Genomic DNA, 26,646 nt, shown 5'->3' on the forward strand with positions numbered 1-26,646 from the left:
TTCAGATCTCCAGCATCCGCAGTATTTTGCTTTTGTTTCCAATAACAGTTTGGTCTAACCCACAGAATAATTAAAGCTGCCAGAGTTTGCTGGGTTGTCTGAAGTACTATATTTAACATCTCTGCTTTCTGTGCAAAAATAGAAATACATTTCTTTTAAAATGAGATGCTTTTAGGCTTAAAGACCATTTCAGTTATCAAAATATACACACCTATTTTTACACTTAACAGCTGCTGAGACAGCATCTGTACCTTTAAAGTACTAATTGTTGTGGATCTGAATGACGGAATTCCATAAGGCTTCTTAACTCTTCATTTTACTTAAGGGTACATTATTATGTTCTCCTCTTGTTTTTTCCTCGTGATATTTCCCCCAGGAATGTACCTGTATCACCTGAGGGAGCAAGATGGTCTTCACCTGACCAGCCACTGGGGGGCATGTGAGAGCTTCCTCATGGAGACTCCCCCCCAACTGATTCTTCACTAGTCCTTTACATAGAGAGGTGTCTACTTTCTGCTTGGTACAATCTCCCAGCAGCTACAGTGTTGTCTGACACAATAGCCACATGTAGCTAACTGGGAATTCAGATGTGGCTAATTATGTGTCTGATTAGTAAATTAGGAAATGAATAACAAACACTGTCATTGGGTATGTGACCTCTTAACACAGCATTTGCATGTATTGTGGCGGTGGGTTACAGTTCACTCAGGGAGTTAGAGTTGCTGTGGCAACCTGCACTCTTACATGCGTGTTGTAGTCTGGAGCTATGGATAGTGATGGTGGAGGCTCCAATTTTTTTCCATCACATGGCTGACCAGGGATCTCGCCCACTCTCAGCACCCGCCATCGGTGTATGTTGGAGGGATTTACAAGTTGATAGGTAACCTGATTGGCCGTGTTAATAACGCACCTTCCTTGGCCATCAAGCCCTGGGGTGGGGAGCTTCTGACTCTGAGGCAGGGGCACTAGCCACTGTGCCACAGGGCCTCCACTCTCTGTGCACTGTTTGGTGTGTTTGTTGGTAAAAAGACAAGACAAAATACAGAGTGTGCGAGCATTTTCTGATCTTCCTGTGTGTTTATTACTGGATGGTGGTAGGTGTGTCTTAAAAATGAATATACACCTGTGAAGCACATTCACCTGTATCTTGGGAGGCATTTTCTGTTAAAATGACTGCATGTGGCTAAAACAGCATAGCAACACCCGTAAGAGTCATACGGACTCGAAATGTTAACTGTGTTCCTCTCCGCAGATGCTGCCAGACCTGCTGAGTTTTCCCAGGTATTTTTATTTTTGTATGGCAACACCGGTGTCCAGTTAGCGATTTCTGTTGGACAAGGCTGGGTTCGTGGCACTACTGAGGTGAGGAACTCAAGAGTTTGGGGGCAATTTTGAACCTGCGCCTTGTTGCCCCTTAGTGCCACTGACAGTTGGCCCTACAAAGCCATACACCACCATGCTGCTCAAGTATTCTCAAAGCAAATGGCAATGTTTTTCCAGGGGAAAACGATTTTTGAGGTTAATGGATGTTGCTGCTGAGAGTTCTCAAGGGGTTAATTGTGGAGAAAGGGAGTGACGTGATGTCTTGGGGAAAGTGCTGTGTGGAGTGTGTGAACTGGCTAGTGACAGAGTGAGTCCGTATGGAGTTTGGACTGGAGTTCACACAAGCGCAGAGAGAGAGAGAGATCGCCAAGAGACAAGAGCGTGGGGATCGAACCCAGAATCTGCAGCTGCCGAGCAGTCTGTGCTAAACTGACACATCAAAGACAGACATCAGAAAGCTCTCAGGCTGAGGCAGGGACTATCCTCACATCCTGGTCGGAGGAGCCTGATCGGCAGGCATTGGAAACATTTAAGCAGTCTTACCACTGTAAAGGCGGGGAAGCTTTTAGCAGCCCCGGAGGAGACAGCGGCAGAGTTTAAAGAGCTTGGGGTCCGAGAGGCAATTCCCCCGAGCTGCAACATCTGGAAGATCCGAGCGATTGATTCCCCGCCGGAGCCCCTGGTCCTCGTTCACTATGGATATCCTGGATAACTTCGGGGCAGAGAAACTCTTCGCAGCTTCAAGCCTTGTGGATTTGGAAGATTTGAACGAAGCCGATTTTCTCAGTAATGTGGTATGTTGTTAGGGAGCTGCCAGTTAACCAGAGCACCTCTCCTGTCTGGGTACTGTTCTGCTTCACTCTGTCTCCATCTCTAGCAATATCGCACTTTTTGTTCACTTCACCTTCCACTTGCTCCAAGCCATTAGCACAGATACATACTTAAACACACAGAAATATACACAGGCACACAAACACGCACATAAGTACACCGATATAGACAAGCACACACACACATACTGTACACACACATACACAGAATGTGCAGACATATAGAAATACACACAGGAATACATAGAAAGACACACAGACAAATACAGAAACACACAGATGCACACAAATACACAGACACAGAAATATACAGGCATGCACACAAATACACAGGCATATATAGAAACACCAAAAGAGACACACGTAGAGACACACAGAAAGAGACTCACAGAAACACACACAAACATTCTCACACTGACACACAGAAAAATACAGACACACAGAGGCACATAGATACAGGCACAAAGATACAGGCATGCACATAAGGGAACATACATATAAACACAGGCTCATACAAATCGAAACAGATGCAGATATACAGAGATATTCGCAAACATACACACAGATACAAACTTGCACAGACATCCTCTCACAGTGTGTGATTGCCCAGACATAGGCAATCACTCACAGACTACATACACTCACTCATATACATACAACACAAAAACACTTCCTCACACAACTACAGTGCACCCAGACAGATATCCTCACAAAGACATACAAACTCACACCGACACAATCACTCACACGCTCACTAAGTCATTCTTACAACACAAATATCTCACACAAATACACCCGCCCACATTCACTCTCATAGACACATATGCGGTTCTCAATTAAATCATGTCCCAAACAAGTAAAATGCCGAATGGCTGCCAATAACATTTGTACAAATTTCAGTGATAATCAATGTATCAGAGCTGACCCAGACCATTGCGGATTCAATATGTGTGGTTTGAAGGGAAACCAGCTGTACCATACCCCACTGCAGGACATTTAACTCAAATGGGCTACTGTGCAGTATTAGATACAGAACATTGCTTTGAAAACAGACCTCAATTAATGGATAGCTTTTATAATAAATATGGAGCTGGGATTCAAATTACAACAGGCACCTTAAAATTGAGGACGGTATGTTATGAATTTTAACATTGCACACCTACATTTGGAATATACATTGAGAAGGGGGTTAATGAAGAAATGTTTAACTGAAGAAAACTGTGTGAAAATGCTGATGGTGGTCAGAAATTGGCCCCAGTGGAGTAAAGGGGGACAGTCCAGTCCCATTAGAATGAGAGAGGGACAGTGCAGGCCTGTTAGAGTGTGTAGGAACAGTTCAGTTCCATTCCAGTGAGTGGGGACATTCCAGTATCAGTAGAGTGAGTGAGGGACGGTCAAGTCCCATTAGAGTGACTAGGCACAATTAATTTGCTCTGAGTTCATCCATGGGACAGTTTTGTGTCGTGTTGCATTATATAAAACGCGTGCAAATGTGGAACTATATTATATAGCCTATGCTATTCTATATAGCATAACTTTGCTATCTATATTGTAATATAGTATATCATGGATAAGATATATGTAAAATCCAAACAAATTCAATACTGTACTATATATACTATATACTATGAATTAATGACTATCTATGGTTTGCTATAAACATTACACTATATGGCCAATAGTTTGCATCTCTAAATACATCTATACTGTTTCTACCTAGGCGTATCTATTCTAGTATGAATGAAATAATGTGGCTCCCTCTTAGTCTTACCTATACTTTTCAGTTATCTATAGAACTCAGGCATCGGCAGTGGATAGAGGGTATGTTATACTCATGACGGATGTCTTATCGATCATTAGAATTGATCATTCTACAGCACGATATTCTCACATCTCTTCTCCTACCACTATAAGTCAGAGAGAAACCTAATTTGTTCTTTGTACCTGCGATATACTCATTTGTTTGTTCCTGAATTTATATCCTTGCTTCTTCTTAGAGTTTTCCTATTTTGACCTGGTTTCTTCTGGCTTCATTCCCAGTTTGTTTTTGTGTGCTCCCATTTTCTTCCCATCTTGTTCCTTTTGTTCCACCAGTTTGTTCCAGGAAAATACTGACTCTTCTTCCACCCTATATTTTCCTAATTTGCTTTTGGCGTATTCTGGTTTTCTTCCTGGTTTATCCTTGGTGTGTTTCAAGTTTATTCTTGGAATATTCCTATTTTGGTTCTGGTTCTTGGTCTGTTTGCAGGCTCCTGTTTTGTGTCCCAGGGTTGTTTAACTTAGTAGCACTCGCTCTGAGAGATCAGGTTGTGAGTACAGGTCCCAGTTCAGAGGCTTGAGCACATAATCTAGGCTTCCACTTCAGTTTAGTACTGAGAGCTGCTGCTCTGTCAGAGGTGCTGTTTTCAGGATGAGGTGTTAAAACAAGGTCTACCTGTCTCAGGGCAGCTGTGCATGTTCCCATGCCACTATTCAAAAAGCAGCAGAGAGATTCTTCCCGTGCCAGGGTCAATATGTATCCCTGAATCAACCTCCAAAACCAGATCAACTGTTCATTTAACTCATTGATGTTCGTAGGATGTGGCTATGCACAAATTGGTTGGCACATTTGTTCATATTGCAAAAATAATTCAGCTGTGAAGCATTTGGCGATGTCCAAAATTTGTTATTTAAATGCTTTCTTTGTTCATCATATGCTTCTGTTGTGTTCCCACTTTGGTCATGTGGCGTACCTGTCTTATTTCCCAGTTTGTTCTTTGTATGTTCCTGTTTTGTTACACAGTTCATTCATAACTTGTTCCTAGTTTGCACAGTGATCTGGCTTTTTCTTGATGTGTTTCCTGTTTATTTTATGATGTGTGTGTACCTGTTGTGTTTCTGGTGTGTGCATGTTCCTGGCATGTGTGTGTTCCTGGTGCTTGTCCTGTTGTATTTCCTGCTGTGTTCCCAGTGTTTGCCCCAGGTGTGTGCTCTTAATGTGTTCCTGTTTTGCGTCATGTTGTGTTCCTGGATTGTTCCTGGTTTGTTCCTGGTTTGTTCCTGGCTTGTTCCTGGTTTGTTCCTGGATTGTTCCTGGCTTGTTCCCGGTTTGTTCCCAGATTATTCCTGGTTTATTCCCGGCTTGTTCCCAATTTGTTCCTGGATTGTTCCTGTTTTATTCCCTGTTTGTTCCCGGTTTGTTCCTGGTTTATTCCCGGCTTGTTCCCAATTTGTTCCTGGATTGTTACTGTTTTGTTCCTGGCTTGTTCCCGGTTTGTTCCCGGTTTGTTTCTGGATTGTTCCTGGTTTGTTCCCGGCTTGTTCCCGGCTTGTTCCCGGCTTGTTCCCGGTTTGTTCCTGGTTTGTTCCCAGCTTGTTCCTGGCTTGTTCCTGGCTTGTTCCCGGTTTGTTCCCAGTTTGTTCTCGGTTTGTTCCTGGCTTGTTAGCGGTTTGTTCCCAGTTTGTTCCTGGTTTGTTCCCGGTTTGTTCCCGGTTTGTTCCTGGCTTGTTACCGGTTTGTTCCCAGTTTGTTCCTGGTTTGTTCCCGGTTTGTTCCTGGCTTGTTACCGGTTTGTTCCCAGTTTGTTCCTGGTTTGTTCCCGGTTTGTTCCTGGCTTGTTCCCGGTTTGTTCCCGGTTTGTTCCCGGTTTGTTTCTGGATTGTTCCTGGTTTGTTCCCGACTTGTTCTCAGTTTGTTCCTGGCTTGTTCCCGGTTTGTTCCCGGCTTGTTCCCGGTTTGTTCCTGGTTTGTTCCCGGTTTGATCTCGGTTTGTTCCCGGTTTGTTCTTGGTTTGCTCCTGGTTTGTTTCTGCTTCATTCCTGGTTTGTTCATGATATTGTTCCCGGTTTGTTCCTGGTTTGTTTCTAGATTGTTCCCGGTTTGTTCCCTGTTTGTTCCCGGATTGATCCCGGATTGTTCCTGGTCTGTTCCTGGTCTGTTCCTAGTTTGTTCCTGGTTTGTTTCTGGATTGTTCCCGGATTGTTCCCGGTTTGTTCCTGGTTTGTTCCTGGTTTGTTCCCGTATTGTTCCTGGCCTGTTCCCAGTTTGTTCCTGGTCTGTTCCTGGTTTGTTCCTGGCTTGTTCCCGGTTTGTTCAGGATTGTTCCTGGTTAATTCCCGGCTTGTTCCCAATTTGTTCCTGGATTGTTCCTGTTTTATTCCCTGTTTGTTCCCGGTTTGTTCCTGGTTTATTCCCGGCTTGTTCCCAATTTGTTCCTGGATTGTTCCTGTTTTGTTCCTGGATTGTTCCTGTTTTGTTCCTGGCTTGTTCCCGGTTTGTTCCCGGCTTGTTCCCGGTTTGTTCCTGGTTTGTTCCTAGCTTGTTCCCGGTTTGTTCCCGGTTTGTTCCCTGTTTGTTCCTGGTTTGTTATCGGTGTGTTCCTGGCTTGTTCCCGATTTGTTCCTGGCTTGTTCCCAGTTTGTTCCCTGTTTGTTTCTGGATTGTTCCTGATTTGTTCCCGGTTTGTTCCCGGCTTGTTCCCGGTTTGTTCCGGTTTGTTCCTAGTTTGTTCCTGGCTTGTTCCCGGTTTGTTCCCGGTTTGTTCCCGGTTTGTTCCCAGCTTGTTCCCGGTTTGTTCCGGTTTGTTCCTAGTTTGTTCCTGGCTTGTTCCCGGTTGGTTCCCAGTTTGTTCCCGGCTTGTTCCCTGTTTGTTCCCGGTTTGTTCCTGGCTTGTTCCCGGTTTGTTCCTGGTTTGTTCCCTGTTTGTTCCTGGTTTGTTCCCGGTTTGTTCCTGGCTTGTTCCCGGTTTGTTCCCGGCTTGTTCCAGGCTTGTTCCCGGTTTGTTCCTGGCTTGTTCCCGCTTTGTTCCTGGTTTGTTCCTGACTTGTTCCCGGTTTGTTCCCGGCTTGTTCCCGGTTTGTTCCTGGTTTGTTTCCAGTTTGTTATCGGTTTGTTCCCGGTTTGTTCCCAGTTTGCTCCTGGTTTGTTTCTGCTTCATTCCTGGTTTGTTCATGATGTTGTTCCCGGTTTGTTCCTGGTTTGTTTCTGGATTGTTCCTGGTTTGTTCCCAGATTGTTCCCGGTTTGTTCCTGGTTTGTTCCCAGTTTGTTCCCGTATTGTTCCTGGTCTGTTCCCGGTTTGTTCCTGGTTTGTTTCTGGATTGTTCCCAGTTTGTTTCTGGTTTGTTTCTGGATTGTTCCCGGTTTGTTCATGGTTTGTTCCCAGATTATTCCTGGTTTGTTCCCAGATTGTTCCTGGTTTGTTCCCAGATTGTTCCTGCTTGTTTCTGGATTGTTCTTGATTGTTTCTAGGTTGTTCCCGATTATTTCTGGATTGTTCCTGGTTTGTTCCCAGATTGTTCCTGGTTTGTTCCTGGATTGTTCCCAATTGTTTCTGGATTGTTCCTCGTTTGTTCCTGGTTTGTTCCCCGATTGTTCCTGGGTTGTTCCTGGTTTGTTCCTAACTTGTTCCGGGTTGGTTCCCAGTTTGTTCCCGGTTTGTTCCTGGTTTTTTCTGGGTGTTTTCCTGGTTTCTTCCTGGTGTGCATCCTGGTTTGTTCCTGATATTGTCCCGGGTTTGTTCCAGATTTTTTCCTGGTTTGTTTCTGGTGTTGTTCCTGGTTTGTTTCTGGTGTTGTTCCTGGTGTGTGTTCTTGGTTTGTTCATAGCCAAATGTACCTAAAATCTGACGCAGTCTTGAGTCTGATTGAACAGTACCACAACTTAACATACTCATCTTCCTGCCCTTCTGTCACTTGTCATAATCTGCATTTCTGTATTTGTGTGTGTGCCTGTGTCTATCTGTTTGTTTCTTTGTGCATGTTTGTCCATGCTTTTATAAGTACACCTACACACCGGCTACCTATGTGGCTTTGTCAATCTATCTGTAGTTTTTGTGTGTGTTTTTATCTATCTTTATGTCCATGTATTTGCATGTGTGCCCGTCAGTGTATATTGCTAGTGTTTGTCTTTTCTCTCTTGCTATCAACAACAGTTTGCATTTATATAGTGTCTTTGACATAAATAACATCCCAAAGAGTTTCACAGAGGTTCAAGGAATAAAATAGATACCAGGGCAAAGAAGGAAATGGTAGGAGGGATGTCCAAAGATTTGGTCAAATGGTGTGTTTTGAGGAGGGTGTTGGAAGAAGAGAGAGAGAGATGGAGAGGTGGAAAAAGGCTGAAGGGAGGCAAGTTGGGGGCTGAGAACAGTTGCACAAGGGGCTGGAATGAAAGGAATAGAAAATTCAGGGTGGCATTTATGGGTTTGTGTTTGACTCTCCTGTGCACATGAAGCTATGATAAATATAGCAATGGCTCATTAGTCCATAAAAAGTAACTTTTAAGACACATACCTGGTGGAGGTCCTAATTAAACCTTCGATGAGCACCCCTATAAAGTAAGATAGTGAGGGAAAACTTGGATATGAGCAGAGTGAAAGGCCCCCTTTGTGCTGCGTGAGTAATGTGGTCAACTGAGGCAGTGACTCCAAACACTGCTTCATTTAAAAATACAGTGATCCTTTCTGTTGGCGTACTTGGGATGTATTTAAACTTTAACCCTTACCAAAAGTTTCTTGCCAAAGTACTTTTCAGTACGCACCCCATTCCTCTACACTAACTTGCTCATGCCAGGCTTCTGCCATGCCAAGCTTTACACTACCCTGTCCATTCCAGATTAATGTATGACCAACATTATACACAATTCAACCCATTATATTTCCTGCTATCTCAAGCTGCTGTTTTAAGACTTTCCACTGTCCATTCCACATCAAGTAACTGTTGTGCCAGGACTTTACACCACCCAGTCCATCATAGCTTGCTGCTCTGTCAAGTTTCAATGGTATCCAGTGTTGCTGGGCTTTGCACTATCACCCATAATTAACTTGCTGCCATAGCAGGCTGGGAGCATCCCCATCTACAGTATCTATACTGCCCAGTCTACCCCAGGCCGCTGGAGTATTCTTACAAGTGAGGTACTGGGAGAATATGTTTAAATTTGTACAATTCTAACCAACTCCCATTCACAGCAACACCCCAACCCCACTGCCATCTCGACCTCTGACCCCCTGCCCACCAACTAGTTTTCTCTTTGCTCTCTTCCTGAAATCATTGCTTTTTCCCTAGGTATAGTTCCAACTTGAGAATCATAGGGATGGGTCTTATGGGCCCTAGGAGTAGGTTGGCAGGCAGGGTTGGGGGCTGTAATGTTGGATGCCATGCCAAGGGTGTTGTTTGCCCACCACCCTCCACCCCTGCCACATTTTAACCATCAAGGGTACGGGGTGGGGAGGGGATGTCTGTAGGCCTGCCCATCCGTGGGTCAATTAAGTGACCAATTACTGACCATTTCAGAGCCCCTGTCTCCTCTGGGAGGTGGGGCAGGCACCATGTCTCCAGTGCAGCATGTTTCAATGGGCGAGCCTGTAGCTGGCCGGTGCCCATCGGAGGCTCCGCTCAAGGTCTTCCTGCCCTCGTGTCCCCCTTCCCCCGCTGTCTATTCTGGGCCCCTACCCCCTCACCGCGGCCTGCCAGCATAGCCCCGATGAGATGCCAAGCTTACCTAAAGTCTGGGCTCCTTTGCCGAAGGTCTTCTTTGAGACTGGCTGCTTTCCCATCAGCGGCCACCCCTGATGGGACAAGAGAGTTGCCGGCCATTTAATTGGCCAGCAGATTTTGGAGGTGGGGCTTCTTCTCCGATGGGGGTGGAAGGCTCACCTCAAATCAATTAACAGCCCGTTGGCCATTAAATGGCTGCGGGGGTGAGCCAGCATGATGGAGTAGGGCTTGCTCCTGACATTTATGCCGGGGAGGACCCCGCCTCCCACATAAAATCCAGACCATAGAATCATAGAATGCTCACATCGCTGAAGGAGGCCATTTGACACGTTCATGCCTGATCTGTTTCTCTGGAAGAGCAACTCATGCCATGCCTCAGCTTTTTCCCTATATCTTTTCAATTCTCTTTTGAAAGCCATGATTGAATTTGCCTCAACCACACTCTCAGGCAGTGCATTCCAGATCCTAACCACTCTCTGCGTGAACATTTTTTCCTTAAGTTGCCATTGCTTCTTTTGCCAGTCACCTTAAATTGGTGTCCTCTGGTTCTCTATCCTTCCACCAATAGGAACAGTTTCTCCCTCTCTACTCTGTCCAGGCCCCTCAAGATTTTGAACGTTTCCATCAAATCAACCTTCTCTTCTCCAAGGAGAACAGCCCCAACTTCTCCAATCTTTCTACATAACTGAAGATCCTCATCTCTGGAACCATTCTTGTGAATCTTTTCTGTACTCTCTCTCTAATGCCTTCACATCCTTCCTGAAGTGTGGTGCCCAGAACTGGAAGCAATACTCCAATTGAGGCCGAACCCGTGTTTTATACAGTTTTATCACAGTTTCCTGGTTTTTGTACTCTATGCCCCTATTTATAAAGTCCAGGAACCCATACACTTTCAACCTGCCCTGCCACCTTCAATGATATATGCACCTCTACCCCCCAGGTCCCTCTGCTGCTGTATCTTATCCAATTAGCCATTCTTTCTGTACATGCTCCGACAGGGTGCATTGTCAGGATACTTTACCATGGAGACATCAGTTCTGAGCCATATCCTCTTTATCATACTTGTGTTCCTTGCACAGTACAGTAGCATCATTTTAAATTATTATTAAATAAAAACAACAGGACAGCAGAGTTTTCCTTTAAGTATTACACTTCGATTGAGACTGTTCCTCTTAGTCAATATTGAGACAGATGCAGTTGTTGTCGAATAACTCAGAATCCAGTACACATTGCTGGGAAAGGATCCATTTCTAACAGCTCTATGACTGGAACTGCTCAGTATACGCTCAGACACGTAAAGCGTTTCATGGGGCTGCTTGCTATAACTCATTATATAACTTCAGAGATCTCAGTTTGAAATTATTCTGACGGGATGAATGCTGTCCAGGAATGATTTTGGTTGGCTCTATATAATTCCTGGGGGAACAAGTCCACTCCATCACTTTTCTCACGACATTGGCAGCCTCAGGGCAGACCGAACACAGGGACAGGTGTTTGGCAAATGGTAATATCACAGCACTGGCCTCTCCTAGAAGACTGGTGCAGAGGCACAAAGGGGAGAGGAAGCTCTGTGTTTTGTGCTATTACCCAGGAGTGATTGATGTTATATTGCTGGGGAATATATTTTATTTGTTTCACTTCAAGGAGCTCAAATGTCAAGGGCGGAAAAGTCTGTTAATTTACGAAGCATTCATAGCCCCACACTTGAACCTTTAGCATTTCATACTGTTCCTGTGTCTGAATGATTCCCAATGTTTAAGATTTCTGATGGGAGTCATTTATTTCACAGTGTTTTACCTTTTCCCGTGACACAGCCTCCCTCCTCATTACATTTTCAGTTTAGTACTGCGCCAGGGTTTCCAACCCTCCTGGATTGAGCTACAGTCTTCAGGATTTGAAGATTAATTTCCAGGCACCGCTACAAGCAGAAGAAAAATCATCAGGCGTTAAAAAATATAGGTGTTTTTATTTTGATTTTCCTTGAACACTTGTGTCCATTAGTTGTAAATGTATTGTAGATGTGGCAGTTTGACTGAGAGTCAAGAAACGCCCAATCAGCTAGCAAAGAGTATGTTTGCTTTCCAGTTGCCATGGGGAGGCGGTGGACCTGTGACATTGGACATATCGGGGGTGGGTGGGGGGCAGGGGCAGTTGGAGCCAGGAGGTCATGTGATGAAAGCTCCAGGGACATGTCTGACAGAGTCAGCAACCCAATGCTGCTGCCAATCGAAAGGGGAGGTGCAGGATTCAACTGCAGTAGTTTTACTGTTTTGATACCCAGGCTTCGTACATGGATGTTTCAAACTGAACAAGCTTCTTTGTTGAAGCAGCACTTTGATATCTTCACCGATCAAATATCTATTGTTCTAGTGATGATTTTAAAAAGTACATAGCCCCTTCCTGCTCTAGATGCTCCCCCAAATCAGACACTATAATGGAACCAAGGTATTTTTTAATGTGGGCATCACTGGCAAGGCCAGTATTTGTTACCACTAGTTGCCCTTAAGAAGGTGATGGTGAGCTGCCTTCTTGAACCGCTGCAGTCCATGTGGTGTAGCTACACCCACAGTGCCGTTCGGAAGGGAGTTCCAGGATTTTGACCCAGCGACAGTGAAGGAACGGCAATATATTTCCAAGTCAGGGCGGTGAGTGGCTTGGTGGGGAACTTCCAGGTGGTGGTGTTCCCACCTATCTGCTGCCCTTGTCCTTCTAGATGGTAGTGGTCATGGGTTTGTAAGGTGCTGTCAAAGGAGGCTTTGATGAGTTGTTGCTGTGCATCTTGTGGATGGTACACACTGCTGCCACTATGCATTGGTGGTGGAGGGAGTGAACATTGAAGGTGGTGGATGGGGTGCCAATCAAGGGGGCTGCTTTGCCCAGGATGGTGTCGAGCTTGAGTGTTGTGGAAGCTGCACTCATCCAGCAAGTGGAGAGTATTCCATCACACTCCTGACTTGTGCCTTGTAGATGGTGGACAGGCTTTGGGAGTCAGGAGGTGAGTTACTCTCCACAGAATTCCAAGCCTCTGACCTGTTCTTGTAGCAATAGTATTTATTTGGCTAGTCCAGTTCAGTTTCTGTTCAATGGTAACCCTCAGGGTGTTGATAGTGGAGGATTCAACCATAGTAATGCCATTGAATGCCAAGGGGAGATGGTTGGAGTCTGTCTTGTTGGAGATGGTCATTACCTGGCACTTAAGTGGCGCGAATGTTACTTGCCACTTAACAGCCCAAGTCTGACTGTTGCCCAGGTCTTGCTGTATTTGGACATGGACTGCTTCAGTGTCTGAGGAGTCGAGAGTGGTGCTGAACATTGTGCAACCATCAACTGATATCCCTTTGTGGTGAAGGGAAGGACATTGATGGAGCAGCTGAAGGTTGGGCCTAGGACACTATCCTGAGGAGCTCCTGCAATGATACTCTGGGGCAGTAGGGTTTGGTGGATAGCTTTCTCCCATCGTGTTGTTGTCTGCTGTGGAGTGAGTGGGAGCTATCCTTGTGCGGCTGGCCCTTCTGTCAACAGCAGTGACTGCTTCACTGTACTCCTCATGATGATCTGATCCAGATTGAGAAATCACACCACATTGGATGTAGAGGGTTTCAGACTGCCTACTAACAACCTCTGAGTGTCTCCTCCCCACAGCCCTCATTGTTACTGTTGATAGATAACTGTGTAAATAGGAATAGGGCCTGTGTGCCTTCTACCTGTGTACATTAGCTCAGCAACGTTCTGGGCCGATGGCTGCTCAGGCCTACAATGAACAGAGAATGTCCTGCTCTTCATTCCTCAAGTAGAGTCGGCCTGGCCATCCACTGTGCCTCAGGCCTAAGGGGAACTTATTATTGCCCAATACAAACTTGCTGTCAGATGTAGCCAAGTTAATGAGGCTCATTCCAGGAACATGTTTATGCCAGGCAGGATTAATGACACAATGTAGCAGGATTGTTGGATATGGATGGGTATGTCCATCTCTGCGTGGGCATCTCCCCCACCTCCCACCCCCACCCCCACTAAGAGGCTTCACTACAGAGTGGATCTGTTTTTACCTGCCTTCATTTTATATCTCCCTCTCGAGATATTTTCAAAATGCCAGATTTTCTGAAGAACTTGCTCTGTCTCTCATCAGAGTGGAACCTGGGTACTGTCACCTGCCCTAGCTCCTGACTGTTGCAACATTGTCTGTTCGTTGTTGAGGATTAATTTATGATTTTACCAAAACTGCTGCTGAGATTTAAAGGTCTCTGGTTTGAGCAGTGACTCCATTCCAACAATTGTTCCAGAGTAGTAAATTCTTGTACATCTTGGAGTAACATTCTTGCTGAGCTACAGGCATCTTTTGTGCTGTGAACTTGTTTAAGTCCATCAGTCTCTAAATTGAAACAATATAATCTGGTTTCACAGGTCAGCGACTCTTGCAGCCATTAGGGAAAAGAAGCTTTAACTTAGCCTTCTGTGAGTCTATGAGAGTAATTTTCACAAAATGTATTCAATCTCCACTGAATTAACTAAATTTATTCAATCTCCATTGAATTAATCAAATCCATTCAATCTCTGTTGAATTAACTGAGACCACTCAATCTCCATTGAATTAACCATTCTCATAAATCTTTTCTGCATCTTCTGTAATGCCTTCACATCCTTCCTTAAGTGCGGTGCCCAGAACTGGACCAAATTGGATGCAAGGTAAAATTGCTGGAACTCCCTCCCTAACAGCACTGCAGCTGTACCTACACCACAGGGACTGCAGCGGTTCAAGAAGGCACTGCAAAGTGGTCACCCAGTCTACATTGTAATGTAAAGGAGACTGCATTGGGAGCAACACTCCTTTCAGGTGAAGCAGCGCTTCACTTGCACCTCCTTCAATTTGGTCTACTGCATTCGCTGCTCTCAACGTGGTCTCCGTTACATTGGAGAGACCAAACGCAGACTGGGTGACCACTTTGTGGAAAACCTTCGGTCTGTCTGCAAGCATTACCCAGACCTCCCTGTCACTTGCCATTTCAACACTCCACCCTGCTCTCATGCCCACATGTCCGTCCTTGGCCTGCTGCAATGTTCCAGTGAAGCCCAACGCAAACTGGAGGAACAGCACCTCATCTTCCGATTAGGCACTTTACAGCCTTCCAGACTTAACATTGAGTTCAACAACTTCAGACTATGAACTCTCCCTTCTCTCTTCATCCCTTTTTAAATCCTTTTATTCAAAACGTTGATTTCTATTTTTATTTTTATTCATTTATTCATTGTTTTATCCCCTTTTTATCCCCCTTCTTATCCCATTTTCTATCTTTTTCTCCCCACCACCGCCCTCTCCCCCCACCCCACCCCTACAAGGACTATCTGTTACTTGTTCCATGTTGTTCTTCCACAGAGTGCTTACCCTTGTTGAATTATCACATTCTGCTTTCTTACCTTTATGCCACTATCACCACCCTTTTTAGCCAGTACCACTGCCATTAACACTCCCTTTGTCCTTTTGTTCATGACATCTTTGTTAATCTCTCCTTTTCCCCCACCTATCACTGACCTTCTATCCAGCTTCACCTGCTCCATCCCCCTTTAACAGTATAAACTTTATCACATTTCTACTTCTCTTTATCTCTGAAGAAGAGTCATATGAGCTTAAAGTGTCAACTCTGTTTCTCTCTCCACAGATGCTGTCAAACTTGCTGAGTTTTTCCAGCATTTTCTACTTTTGTTTCAGATTTCCAGCATCTGCAGTATTTTGCTTTCATCTCAGTACCTGGAAGAACCTGCTTTGAAAGTTCAGCTGCTTCAGCCCATTTTGTGGCTCAGAGCTGCAGCAGTTGCTGCTTCCATTTTGATTCAAAGGTTTATATTTAAGGTTAAAGGCTATAGGATAAAGCAACGGATGTGGTCGATGATGTATCACACCATCGTGTCCCCACTGGTTTCATTGGAGAAGAACCTGAATTTATACAGCACCTTTCATAACCTCAGGCCATTTCAAAGTCCTTTACAACCAATGAAACACTTTTGAAGTTAATCCAGCAAGGTGAGGAATGGTAAAATTAACTCCCCTGTCCCCCGACTCCAAATCTGACCATAACAGGGTTTTTTGTGAAATTGTAAGGATAAAGGTATTTACTCAATGTCTGTGCTTGACCATTTAAGTGCTGGTTGTAAAGAAACTAATCTGGCAGGCTTTCTTGAGTTTAAAACAAAAAAGGGGTGCATTTTTATTGAGTTAAAAACCCACCTAGCTAAAGGTATAAAAGCTATTTAAAAAGGTAAACCCATGCCTTGACCATCACAGCAACAACCCCCTCACCACACACACAAACATGTAAAATTTACAAGTTATGCTGTAGGTGGTTACTTTCTGAACCAAATTAAAGGTCAATGCTGACAGGTAATAAAATTGAGAGTTCACTGTTTCTGGCCAGAGTTCTTACCTCGTTGGGTGGCCGCGCGCCCGACCCGAATGAGCATAAAATGGCGCGTGATGACATCGGGTGAGCATCCCGCATCATTGCGCGCACACACGATATTTCAGTCGGTAGGTACGTGTGGGAGTCGTCAGCGTGACGGCGACAAATGACAGGTCTATTAAGGCCATTAAAGTTCAAATTAAATGTAATTTTTAACTGCCCGTCCAACCTAACGGTTGGTGGGCAGGTGAAAAGGCCAAGCGGCCTTTGCATTTTTTAGGAAACCTCATCCACATTTCATTAATAACATGTTCCTGCTCATGCGAACCTGTCACGTGAGAGAACATTTTTAAAAATATTTTAAAATTCTTCTTTTCATTTTCAAAACTCTTAATCTCCCTGTGGCAGCTCTGTGCCTCAGGAGCTATACCTGTGCTCACCCGTGCACATGCGCGAACCTTAACCGGCCCACCAGTATGAAATCGCGGTTGTGGCCCGATCACAGGTGGCAGTTGGCTTGCCGACCGGCCCCGCCGAGCCCACCTGTTGAGAGCAAAATTCTGCCCTTTGAGTCCTTTGCTTGTGTCTGTGGCTGAAGCAGAAAATTTTCACAGTGGAGTCAAAGCCCGTGCAAAACTGCAATTTCCAGAGACGATTTATTTTTAAAAACATAATCTGTCTTTTCCAGAAGTCGATGGTTCTTGGATCTGGGGTTCCTTTCAATGGAAATTCACTACCTCTGTGCTGGATTTTCAAAATGTAAGAAATGAGGTATTAACTTAGGAGAGAAGAGAAAAGAGCCTGCTTTTGCTTCATTGGCAACTTTTCCAGACTACTGACTACTACTGTTTTAGCAGTTTGTGTGCTGTATTAAAAGATTTCAAAAAAGTTATCCCGGTCACATGACCTCTCTTCCCATAATGATTTTCAAAGGTATTTGTTTAGCTGATAGTTGGACGGACTGTGGCTTGTGTTTCACAGCCAAGGTGAGATTCTGTAACATCCCAGCCATTAACTCTCGAAGATCCATTATCCATCTTGATGAGATAAGAACACCTTTCCATGTAGCCATTGTCCTAGTAGACTTTCTGTCTCCACTTGAGAGGTAGCCACTTCATAGAAGTTCTGGGCTGTGGAGAAACACATCAGCCAGTTTGTATACAACGAACTCCCACAAACAGCAATGTCCTAATGATCAAATCGCCTGTTTTTGATGGCGTTGGCTAAAAGATAAATATTGGCCTGGACACCAGGGATAAATCCCCTGCACTTCTTCGAAATAGTGTCACAAAATCTTTTAATTCCACCTGAGAGAGCAGATGGGGCCTCAGCTTAACATCTCATCCAGAAGATGGCACCTCCAATAGAGCAGCACTCCCTGAGTACTACACTGGATTGTCAGCCTGGATACTTTGCTCAAGTCCTTGGAATAGGGTTTGAATCCCCAAAGCCTTGACTCAGTAGTGAGTGTGCTACAACTGGTCAAACTAAAGGCAAACAGACAGGTAGGCTTGTGGTACCAAAGGGGTTAACCCACCTCAGCAACAGGCAACTATCAGAACGTAAAGCTACACGACCCCAGCTGGCCTCGCACAGTCATTTCCGGCGAGGTGCTTATTAAATGCTGAAAACAGATGTTATATTAGGTGAAGTCAGCAGCTCTTTAATATTCCACAAGGCTGTCAAAAGAGCAACTTAGAGGGGGAAAAGAAATCTCTTGGAATAGGCCTTGTTTATTTCCCCACCAAGGAAGCTCCAACCACAACTGTCTTGTCCCACCCGCCAAGATCACAGGAGGAATAAGGACTGGGTGACCGTTCCTTCTTGCTGTTTGCATTATTAGCTTTGATTATTTCTAACTTTTTTTAACCATCTCCCTCCCCCCCCTCACTAATCTGCTCAAACCTTCCTACCCCAGTCAGGGTTAAAGAGGAGCGTCCATCGAGGCCATTGTTTGGTCAACTGCTGGGAAGTGTCTGTGAGTGACCTGTGGGGAGCCAGGTGGTGAAGGAGGTGAGGGTGGGTGTGTGAAGAGAGAAAACTCTCTCTGACTCTCCCTCTGTGTCCTTGTGGGGAAGCCGCTGACCAAACCACCTAAAGTAGAAGTAAAAAGCTGACCGACAAGTTCAGAAGAGCTGACAACTCGAGATTGGCACTGAAGGGTGAAAACAAGTTGTTACTTCCTCCTGACCACCATCGCCATCACCACCATCACCATAGCAACTTGCATTTATGTAATGTCTTTAACCGTAGAAAGACACCAGAAGGCACTTTAAGGATGTGTGATCAAAGAACTGGACGCGACCATCAGCCTGATCAAAGACACGGTCTTTGTGAAAGTCATGAAGGAGGAGAGGGAGTTGGAGACGCAGATGTGATTGGGAGGGAATTCCAGACAGTGGAGTCCAGGCAGCTGACAACATGGCTGCCAATGCTGGAGGAGATAGGAGGGAGGATGGAGGGTTCTTTGTGGTGGGGAGGGGATTGCACTGGACCAGAAACCCAAACAATTGTGAGTTGAAATCCCACTCTGACAAACTGAGATTGAACTCAGCCAATATTGTAATGCAGTGGCTCACTTGAAAGCTGCTGAATTGTCAAAAGATGGCCCACTGGTTCCCTATGTCTTTCAGGGAGGGGCAGCTGCCTGGAGGCAAATAGGTGGCTTAGAAGTGAAGGAACCTGGCAAATGTCTCAAGGCAATGAGTTTGGGCAATAAATGCAGCCTTGCCAGGGCCACCTAATAATAGAGAATCCCCTCCTTCTTTCCATTGCCAACCCTCCCATTGTGTCACTGCTATCAACTTTCCTCATCCCTCCTACCAATTATTTTCCCCTCCTCCCCCTTTCTCTGCTCCCAATGTCCTTCTCCACCCTCTAACCGCTGACTTTCATGTGACAACCCATTGGCCCTTCCTTCCTGTGCCACCACCAGCATTAATGGCTGGCATTCTGTACCATGTATATTGTAAACTTAGAGTCCCATCCAATCAAGAGTGCCTGACCAAAGGCGGGACCTGACAGCTCTGATGTCTGCTGCCTAAGTGTGCCCGTGTTGACTACTCTCTTGTGCACTGCTGGGTCAGATTGGAATCTTCCCTGGAGCTGTACTAGCCCACACTCCGGTGTGCTGATGGGCCTTACCATTCTGCAGGGCTTGGACTTCATTCATCATTTTTCTTCCTCCCCCTATTCCCCCATGTCCCATCTTTCCCATATCCCCATCTCTCTTTATCCCTTTATCTATGGACCGATCTCCTCCATCCCCATTTCCCTTAATCCCCTATCTACCTCCCTATCCCCTCCATCCACGTTTCCCCATCCCATTCCCCTTAATCCCTATCTACCTCCCGATCCCCTTCAGCCCCATCTCCCCCATTTGCCCCTTTCCTCCCATCTTACCCTACCCCTACTCCATGCCTGACTCCCCATTCTTCCTCTTTCTCCTGACCCCTGCCTCCCTCCATTCTCCCTATCCATCCTTCAAATCCCTATCTACCTCCCTCATCAACCCACATTGCTAGAACTATGTATCCATTGATTTCAGCAATATACTCCGTGAGAATGGATGGAGTTCTATCCCTAGACAAAGCTGACACTCCACAGTACTTGACTACACAACCTGCCCAGACCAATGATAAACTTGTCAAATCTGTTAGGCATTTCTGAGCTCCCTGTCTCTCACCCATGTATCTGATGTCCTGCCAGTTCTCGCTTCTCTCTCAAACCTCTGTCTATTTTGCTTTCATTTCCTCTGACTGGTTTATTTTTGTTTTCCAATCTATTTTGATGGTTCCCCCAATTTATTTTTAATTTGCTGCTTGAACTCAGTGCTTGGGGGTTGTTTCCGTTCCACATATAAAGCTCATCAAAAGCTGATGCAATCAGTGCTGAAAACTTAAATCAGACATGAATTTTAATACACTGCGTGGGGCAGAGGGAAAAAAAAGGAAAGATTTGCATTTATATAGCATCTTTCATGACCTCAGGACACCCCAAAGCAGTTGACAGCCAATGAGGTACTTTTGAAGTGTAGTCACTGTTGTAAATATAGGAAATGTGGCAGCCAATTTGCACACGGAAAACTCCCACAAACAGCAATGTGATGTCGGCCAGGTTATCTGTTTCTGTGATATCGATTGAGGGATAAATATTGGCCAGGACACCAGGCAAAAGTCTTCTGCTATTTTTCAAAATCATGCCATGGAATATTTTATGTCCAGCTGAGAGCGCAGACGGTTTAGCGTCCCATAGCACTCCCTCAGTACTGCACTGGAGTGTGAGCCTGGTTTTTTGTGCTCAAGTCCTGGAGTGGGAACTTGAACCCACAACCTTCTCACTTGGGTGCTACCCACCAAGCAATGGCTGATGCAGAGAGGAAGGGAGAAAGATGTCTCAATTTTGAGACAGGGACTAGCAGTCGGAAGATCTGAGAGGAGTTACTACTGAAAATCAAGATCAAAGAGAAAGATACCAATCAGGCTATTGCACTCTCGTCTGTGTGTAATTAGTATTGACCCCAACCCTTTAAATACAAGTGATGATGATGCACACCTGTGAGTTTGTGATTTTTCCTATAATTAGACTATGACTGCATTAACATCATAAGAGCAACACCAATGAACATCAAACCATTGTTTCCAGAACTGTCATTTATCTCATCATCTCTAGAGATCTTCCCTCTACAGCCTCTAACTTCATATTACCCCAGTCCCATATAGCTTGTTATTATCTGCTTCTCAAATTCCATAAAAAGCATTGACCTGATAGACCCATCATTGCAGCCTCACTCTGTACCACTGATCTAATTTCTTCCTATCCCGGCTCTTTTTCTCTTCCCTTGTCCAGTCTCTTCCCACCGACATCTGTGGCTCTTCTAATGCCCTCTGTCATTTTAACAGTTTCCAGTTTCCTGGCCCTAACTGTCTCCTTTTCACCATGGACATCCAATCTCTCTACACCTCCAGCCCTCACCAGGATGGTCTGAGGGCTCTCTGCTTCTTCCTTAAATGAAGGCCCTATCAGTTTCCAAACTGCCACTGCCCTCGTCCACCTGGTTGAACTTATTCTCATAATTGAACAATTTCTCCTTCAACTCCACTCACTTTCTCCAAATAAAAGGTGCTGCTATGGTTGCCTGCCTTTATTTGGGATGTATGGAACATTCTGTTTTCCAGTCCTACTCAGGCCCTTTCCCTCAGCTCTTATTCTGGTACATTCATTATTGTATCAGTGCCAGTTCCTGCTCTCACCCTGAATTAGAAAATTAAATCACTTTTGCTTCAACTTTCCCCCACTCCCCCTCTCTAACCTTCACCTGGTCCACCTCTGACTCTTCCCTTCTATTCCTTGACTTCTCTGTCTCCATATCTGGGGAAATCAATACTCACTATCATCACATTGACTCTCACAGTTACCTCGACTACACATCCTGTGCTTCCTGTAAGAACCCCATTCCTTTATTCCAGTTCCTTAGTCTCCCTCACGTCTGTTGGACGATGCAACATTCCACATTGGTGCTTCCAATATGTCTCTCTTTTTTCTCAATTGAGGATTTCGATTACTGTGACTGACATGGCCCTCGATTGTATCTATTCCATTTTGCGCACTTCTGCTCTGACCCCTTCACCTCCCTGCCAGAACATAGCAGGGTTCCCCTTGTCCTCACCTTGCACACGGTCACCTTTTGTATTCAATGGATCATCCTCTGTCATATCTGCCACTAAACACATCTTACTGCCCCCAACCCCAGACCCACCACTTTTAGCACTCCAAAGTGTCCGTTCCATCAGACCCAGTCCTCAGTCACCCCCAACAGCCCTTCCCATTCCCTTGCACCTTTCTGTGCGAATGGAGGGGTTGCAGCACTTGTACTTTTGCGTCCTCCCTTCTCACCATCCAAGGCTACAAGCACTCCTTCCAGATGAAACAGCAGTTTACTTCTTTCTGTTTAGTGTACAGTATTCACTGCTCATGATGTCGCTTTTGCTACTCTGGGGAGGGCAAATACAGACTGGGTGGCTACTTTGTGGAACACCTCAGTTCAGTCCACAAGTATGGCCCTGAGATTCCAGTCACCTGACGTATTAATTCTCCACCTTGCTCCCACTCTGACCTTTCTGTCCTTGGTATCCTGCAGAGTTCCAGTGAAGCTCGAGGAACAGCAGCTCATTTTTCAATCAGACACTTTACAGCCTTCCAAACTCAACAAGGTGTTCACCAATTTCAGACCATAATCTCTGCACACATTTTGTTTCCTTTCCCTTTGCTGGTTTGGTTTCACTTGTTTCCCCCCTCCACCTTTTTTTGGCTTTCAGACAGCAGCTGTTCATGATCCTACCATTTGCACCTCCTCTAGACATAGCTTTTATTTCCTCACTTGTCCCATTACCCACTCCCTTTGGCCTTGCACTGTGAACCCTGATGTCATTTAACCTCCTGTGTCCTCCAGCCTAACACAAACCTTCTCCTTTCTTCTTTTTTACCACCCTCTCCCTTTCACATGCTTAAAACCAACACTAACTTTTCCCTGTTCCAATATAATCTGAAACCTTAACTCTGTTTCTCTGCCCACAGATGCTGCCAGGTCTGCTGAGTATTTCCAACTTTTTCTGTAAGCATCAACTTGTAATTCCTTCACATCTCCACCTCTGTTACACATCTTCCTATTGTTATCCTTCCCTTACACTTCTTGCATTATAGCCCTCCCTGTTATATACTCTCTGTAAGCACTCCCCATTGTAATGCTTTCTGTTGTAGCACTATCTCTGTTATGCACCTCCCATTGTAACACCCTCTTTATAACAGTAACAGAACAAGCACATTTAACTGCATAACACAAGTAGCAAAGACATTTATTTGAAACAGTCCGGCCCCAAGGTAATGAAAATTGGTTGGAGATTACTTGTGATAGATGATTGCTTGCAAGTTATCAATGTAGAGGATACCTAATTAAGGGAGGGCAAGTTTAAACTCTTCCAGAGACAGCTGTGCAGGTATTTAGTCTAAGGAGAATACCAATGTAGAAAGCCACAGGCCACAACAAATCACAGTCTGCTGCCTGCCACATTCATTACGTAATCCAGATAATGACTGATTTCATTAGTGTATCCTTAACTTGCACATACCTGCATTCAGCTGCTGTGAACTGGCCTCCTCCCATCTACCACTCTTTTCGTGCCTACATTCAACACCTTTATCTGAATACTGAGCCATTAATAAACCAAAGGGAACTGGCAATGCAGCACATTCCTGGTGTGTATGGAGAAGCTTTGAGCAGCTTGTAGCTGGAATCTTGATTGAGGTGACTATGGGATTTGAACAGCGATCCAGTGTATTCATAGAAACACTGCTGTCTGTGAGTGATCCATTACATGGCACATGAACTACAAGTGTGTTATCCAGTGTGTGAGATTCGCTTCTAGCTATGTGTTTGACCTACTGTGTAATACACTCCTAGTTGCATGGGATCCAATGTTTGACACACTCCAAACCATGTGTGACCCACTGTGTAATGCACTCCAATCCCAAGTAATCCAGTGTGCAACACATTCTGATCCTGACACATGGTATCTAACCATACGGAATACACTGTATGACACACTGCTAACCATGTGTGATCCACTGTGTGCTGTATGATTAACCATGTGTGATCCAGTGTGTGACACACTTCTGACTGTGTGATTCAGTGTGTGAGGCATGTCTAACCATGTGTCATCCAGTGTGATACAGTCCTAGCTGTGTGTGACACACTGCTAGTGTGTGTGTGTGATCCACCATGTGACACACTCCTGGTTTGAGTGATCCAGTGTGAGACACACTCCCAGTGTGTGTGACCCATTGTCTGTGTGACACACTCCTGGTGTGTGTGTGATCCACTGTGTGACACCCTCCTGGTGTGTGAGACCCACTGTGTGACACACTCCGAGTGTGATCTACTGTGTGACACGCTCCTAGGCCAGAATTTTGGGCTTGTGGAGTTGGCATGTGGTGGTCCTGATTGTTCGTGAAATGGTGCACGTGGCACCTCATCATATTTCAGTCAGCGGGTGCCTGTGGAAGTCGGAAGTGCAGGCGCCATCAATTAAAGGGCCAATTGAGATAAATTAAAGGACAATTGATTGCGCTTTTACACTCAGTGCATGGGCCACTCAGTCATGCAGCCTTCACGTTTTTCATGGATTCTACATCCAGGGATGGATAAAATACCCTCAGGCAGATGTAGAGATGAGTAGTTTGGAATTTGGCTTTGAGCAGTTTGGAGCTGGTTTATAGACAGTTTCTGGCATTTTTGCATTGTTCAGGAGAACTCTGATTTCTTATCATTTACAGAGGCCTTCTGCCAATAAACCCCTTCAGTGCAGAATCCTGTGGAAACATCAGCACAAAAATGGGGATAGATGACTCAGCTGGAGGAAGCTCCTCAGAAGAGGAGGAGAGTGCCGGAAGGGATCCTCTGCATGTCACACAGTGGTTCACACACACTAGGAGTGTGTCACACAGTGGTTCACACACGCACCAGGAGTGTGTCACACAGTGGTTCACACACACTAGGAGTATGTCACACAATGGTTCACACACACCAGGAGTGTGTCACACAGTGGTTCACACACACCAGGAGTGTGTCACACAGTGGTTCACACACACCAGGAGTGTGTCACACAGTGGTTCACACATGCACCAGGAGTGTGTCACACACACAGTGGGTCACACACACTAGGAATGTGTCACACACACAGTGGGTCACACACACTAGGAGATCACACTGCCCGCAGGCAGCATTCCAGGGCGGGGCCTGTGGAACGAGAGGCGCAGCCAGAAGGGGTGCAGGGCCTGTAGGAAGTGCAACAGAAATGTCCGGAGAAGGTGCCACTATTCAACAGGCAGAGTCTACAGGCAGCGCTCCTGCTTCCTGGACATGCCTGAGGCCCACCTCTCCAGGGAGGCTGTCAACTCCATATGCCAGACAATTGGTCCAGAGATGGCTTCTGGCTCTTTAGGTGACAGTGAACCTTTACGCCTCCAGTACTTTCCAGGCCTCAGTGGGCGATCTATGTGGCATTTCTCAATCTGCTGCCCACAGCTGCATCAAGCTGGTCACTGACGCTCTGTTCCGAAGAGTCAGTACCTTCATTCACTTCCGGACCGATGGGGCCAGCCAGGCTGAGTGATTCAGAGGCTTCACTGCAATTGCAGGATGTCCCTCCATCCATGGAGCCATAGATTGCACTCATGTGGCCATAAAGGTGCGAGCAGGGGGAACCAGGTGCTGTGCTGCACACTGCCACTCACCACCCAGACTTGGAAATGTATCACTGTTCCTTCACTGTTGCTGGCTTAAAATCCTGGAACTCCCTCCCTAATAGCACTGTGGATGTACTACACCACATGGACTGCAGCAGTTCGAGAATATACAAGTGAACCAATGCACATGTGCCAAGGAAACATTAGTAACCCGTAACAACCTCTTATGTGTTCAAAGTGATTTAAACTTCCGTTTGTGAGTGCTACATCTTGGTGCTCCCCCCTTGCTGACAGTTGGATTCAAGGCAGCCCGCTGACTCTGATGCCCTGTTGGCCCTGATGACCTTGGTGGGCGTCTTCTGGCTGGCGGAGTCTACGCTGGCCCGCCTGGGCGGGAGAGTCCAGCGCCATGGTTGGGCACTCCTCAGTCATTGTGGTCTCATCAGATGTGATGGCCGCTGGCAGAGGAGCTGCTGCCGTCATCCACATCGCCCTGAGAGGAGATTGCAGATGTGAACTGCAGCTCTTCTGCCAACATGAGGTTGGTTTGAGCCTCCCTGTTCACCATAGATGGAGGGGCAGCTACCAGGGTTACTAGATACCTCAGCCATCTCTCACACTGGCAGTGACCTGAGGCGTGTGGGCTCGCAGGTCTGAGTGCAGCCCCAGAAACCCTGATTGAGTTCCATGAGCTGTCTCTCCATGAGAGTCACCACTCTCCCTGTGGAGGAAGCTGTGTGTTCAGGGAATTGGCTCAATGCGGTGCTCACACTCTACATCGACTCCTCCAAGACAGAGAGCACAGCATGCAGACCCTCAGGGATCTCTGCCAGATCTTCCCATGCATTCCACTGGACATCCAGCATCTGCTGTCTGATGAACAACTCCAGAGGCTCATCATCTGCCTCGGCCTCAGCATCATCCTGGTCCTCCGACTGCTGGTGCCCTGTGCACACTCTGCCTCTGCCAGCCCCTCAGGCAAGTGTGACATGCCTTCACCACTGTGCGCTACCATCTGATCCGAGATGCTTCTGCCCACCGACATGCCTGTATCTATACTAGTGCATGGTGCAGAGGGAGGATGTGACGTGGGTGCATCTGGCAGCTGTTCCTCCTCAGAGATCAAGGTGGGGTCCTCGGGGTGCTTTTGGGGTTGTGCTAATGAGTCATCTAAGGGAGGAAGCAAAAATGTCAGCATTGACTATCATTATAAAGTTTGAGTGCACGTAGTCTGCTTTCCCATTAGAATGGATATCAGGCTGAGCAAATACTTTTGAATGAACGAGCAATGGGAATAACTGCATTTCACATGTCAGTCTTACAACCACAACTCCATGCCTCTCAGACCAAACTTATCCCTTTCCATTGGACTCTTACCCTCAT

The 26,646-nt window shown here is 45.8% G+C and overlaps 1 protein-coding gene across 1 annotated transcript in view; it reads left to right on the forward strand.

Moving 5' to 3' along the window:
* Positions 1-1,574: 1,574 nt before the first annotated feature.
* The window catches only part of creb3l1 (cAMP responsive element binding protein 3-like 1), a 145,841-nt gene continuing 120,769 nt past the window's right edge, over positions 1,575-26,646 (forward strand). The window contains exon 1 of the mRNA XM_078548877.1: positions 1,575-2,117. Within this exon, the coding sequence (XP_078405003.1) occupies positions 2,019-2,117 (99 nt within the window). The 5' untranslated portion in view covers positions 1,575-2,018. The remainder of the gene's footprint in view (positions 2,118-26,646) is intronic.

The sequence above is a fragment of the Cetorhinus maximus genome, chromosome 9 (genome assembly GCF_964194155.1).
Source record: "Cetorhinus maximus chromosome 9, sCetMax3.hap1.1, whole genome shotgun sequence".
In the NCBI taxonomy this organism is placed as follows: domain Eukaryota; kingdom Metazoa; phylum Chordata; class Chondrichthyes; order Lamniformes; family Cetorhinidae; genus Cetorhinus; species Cetorhinus maximus.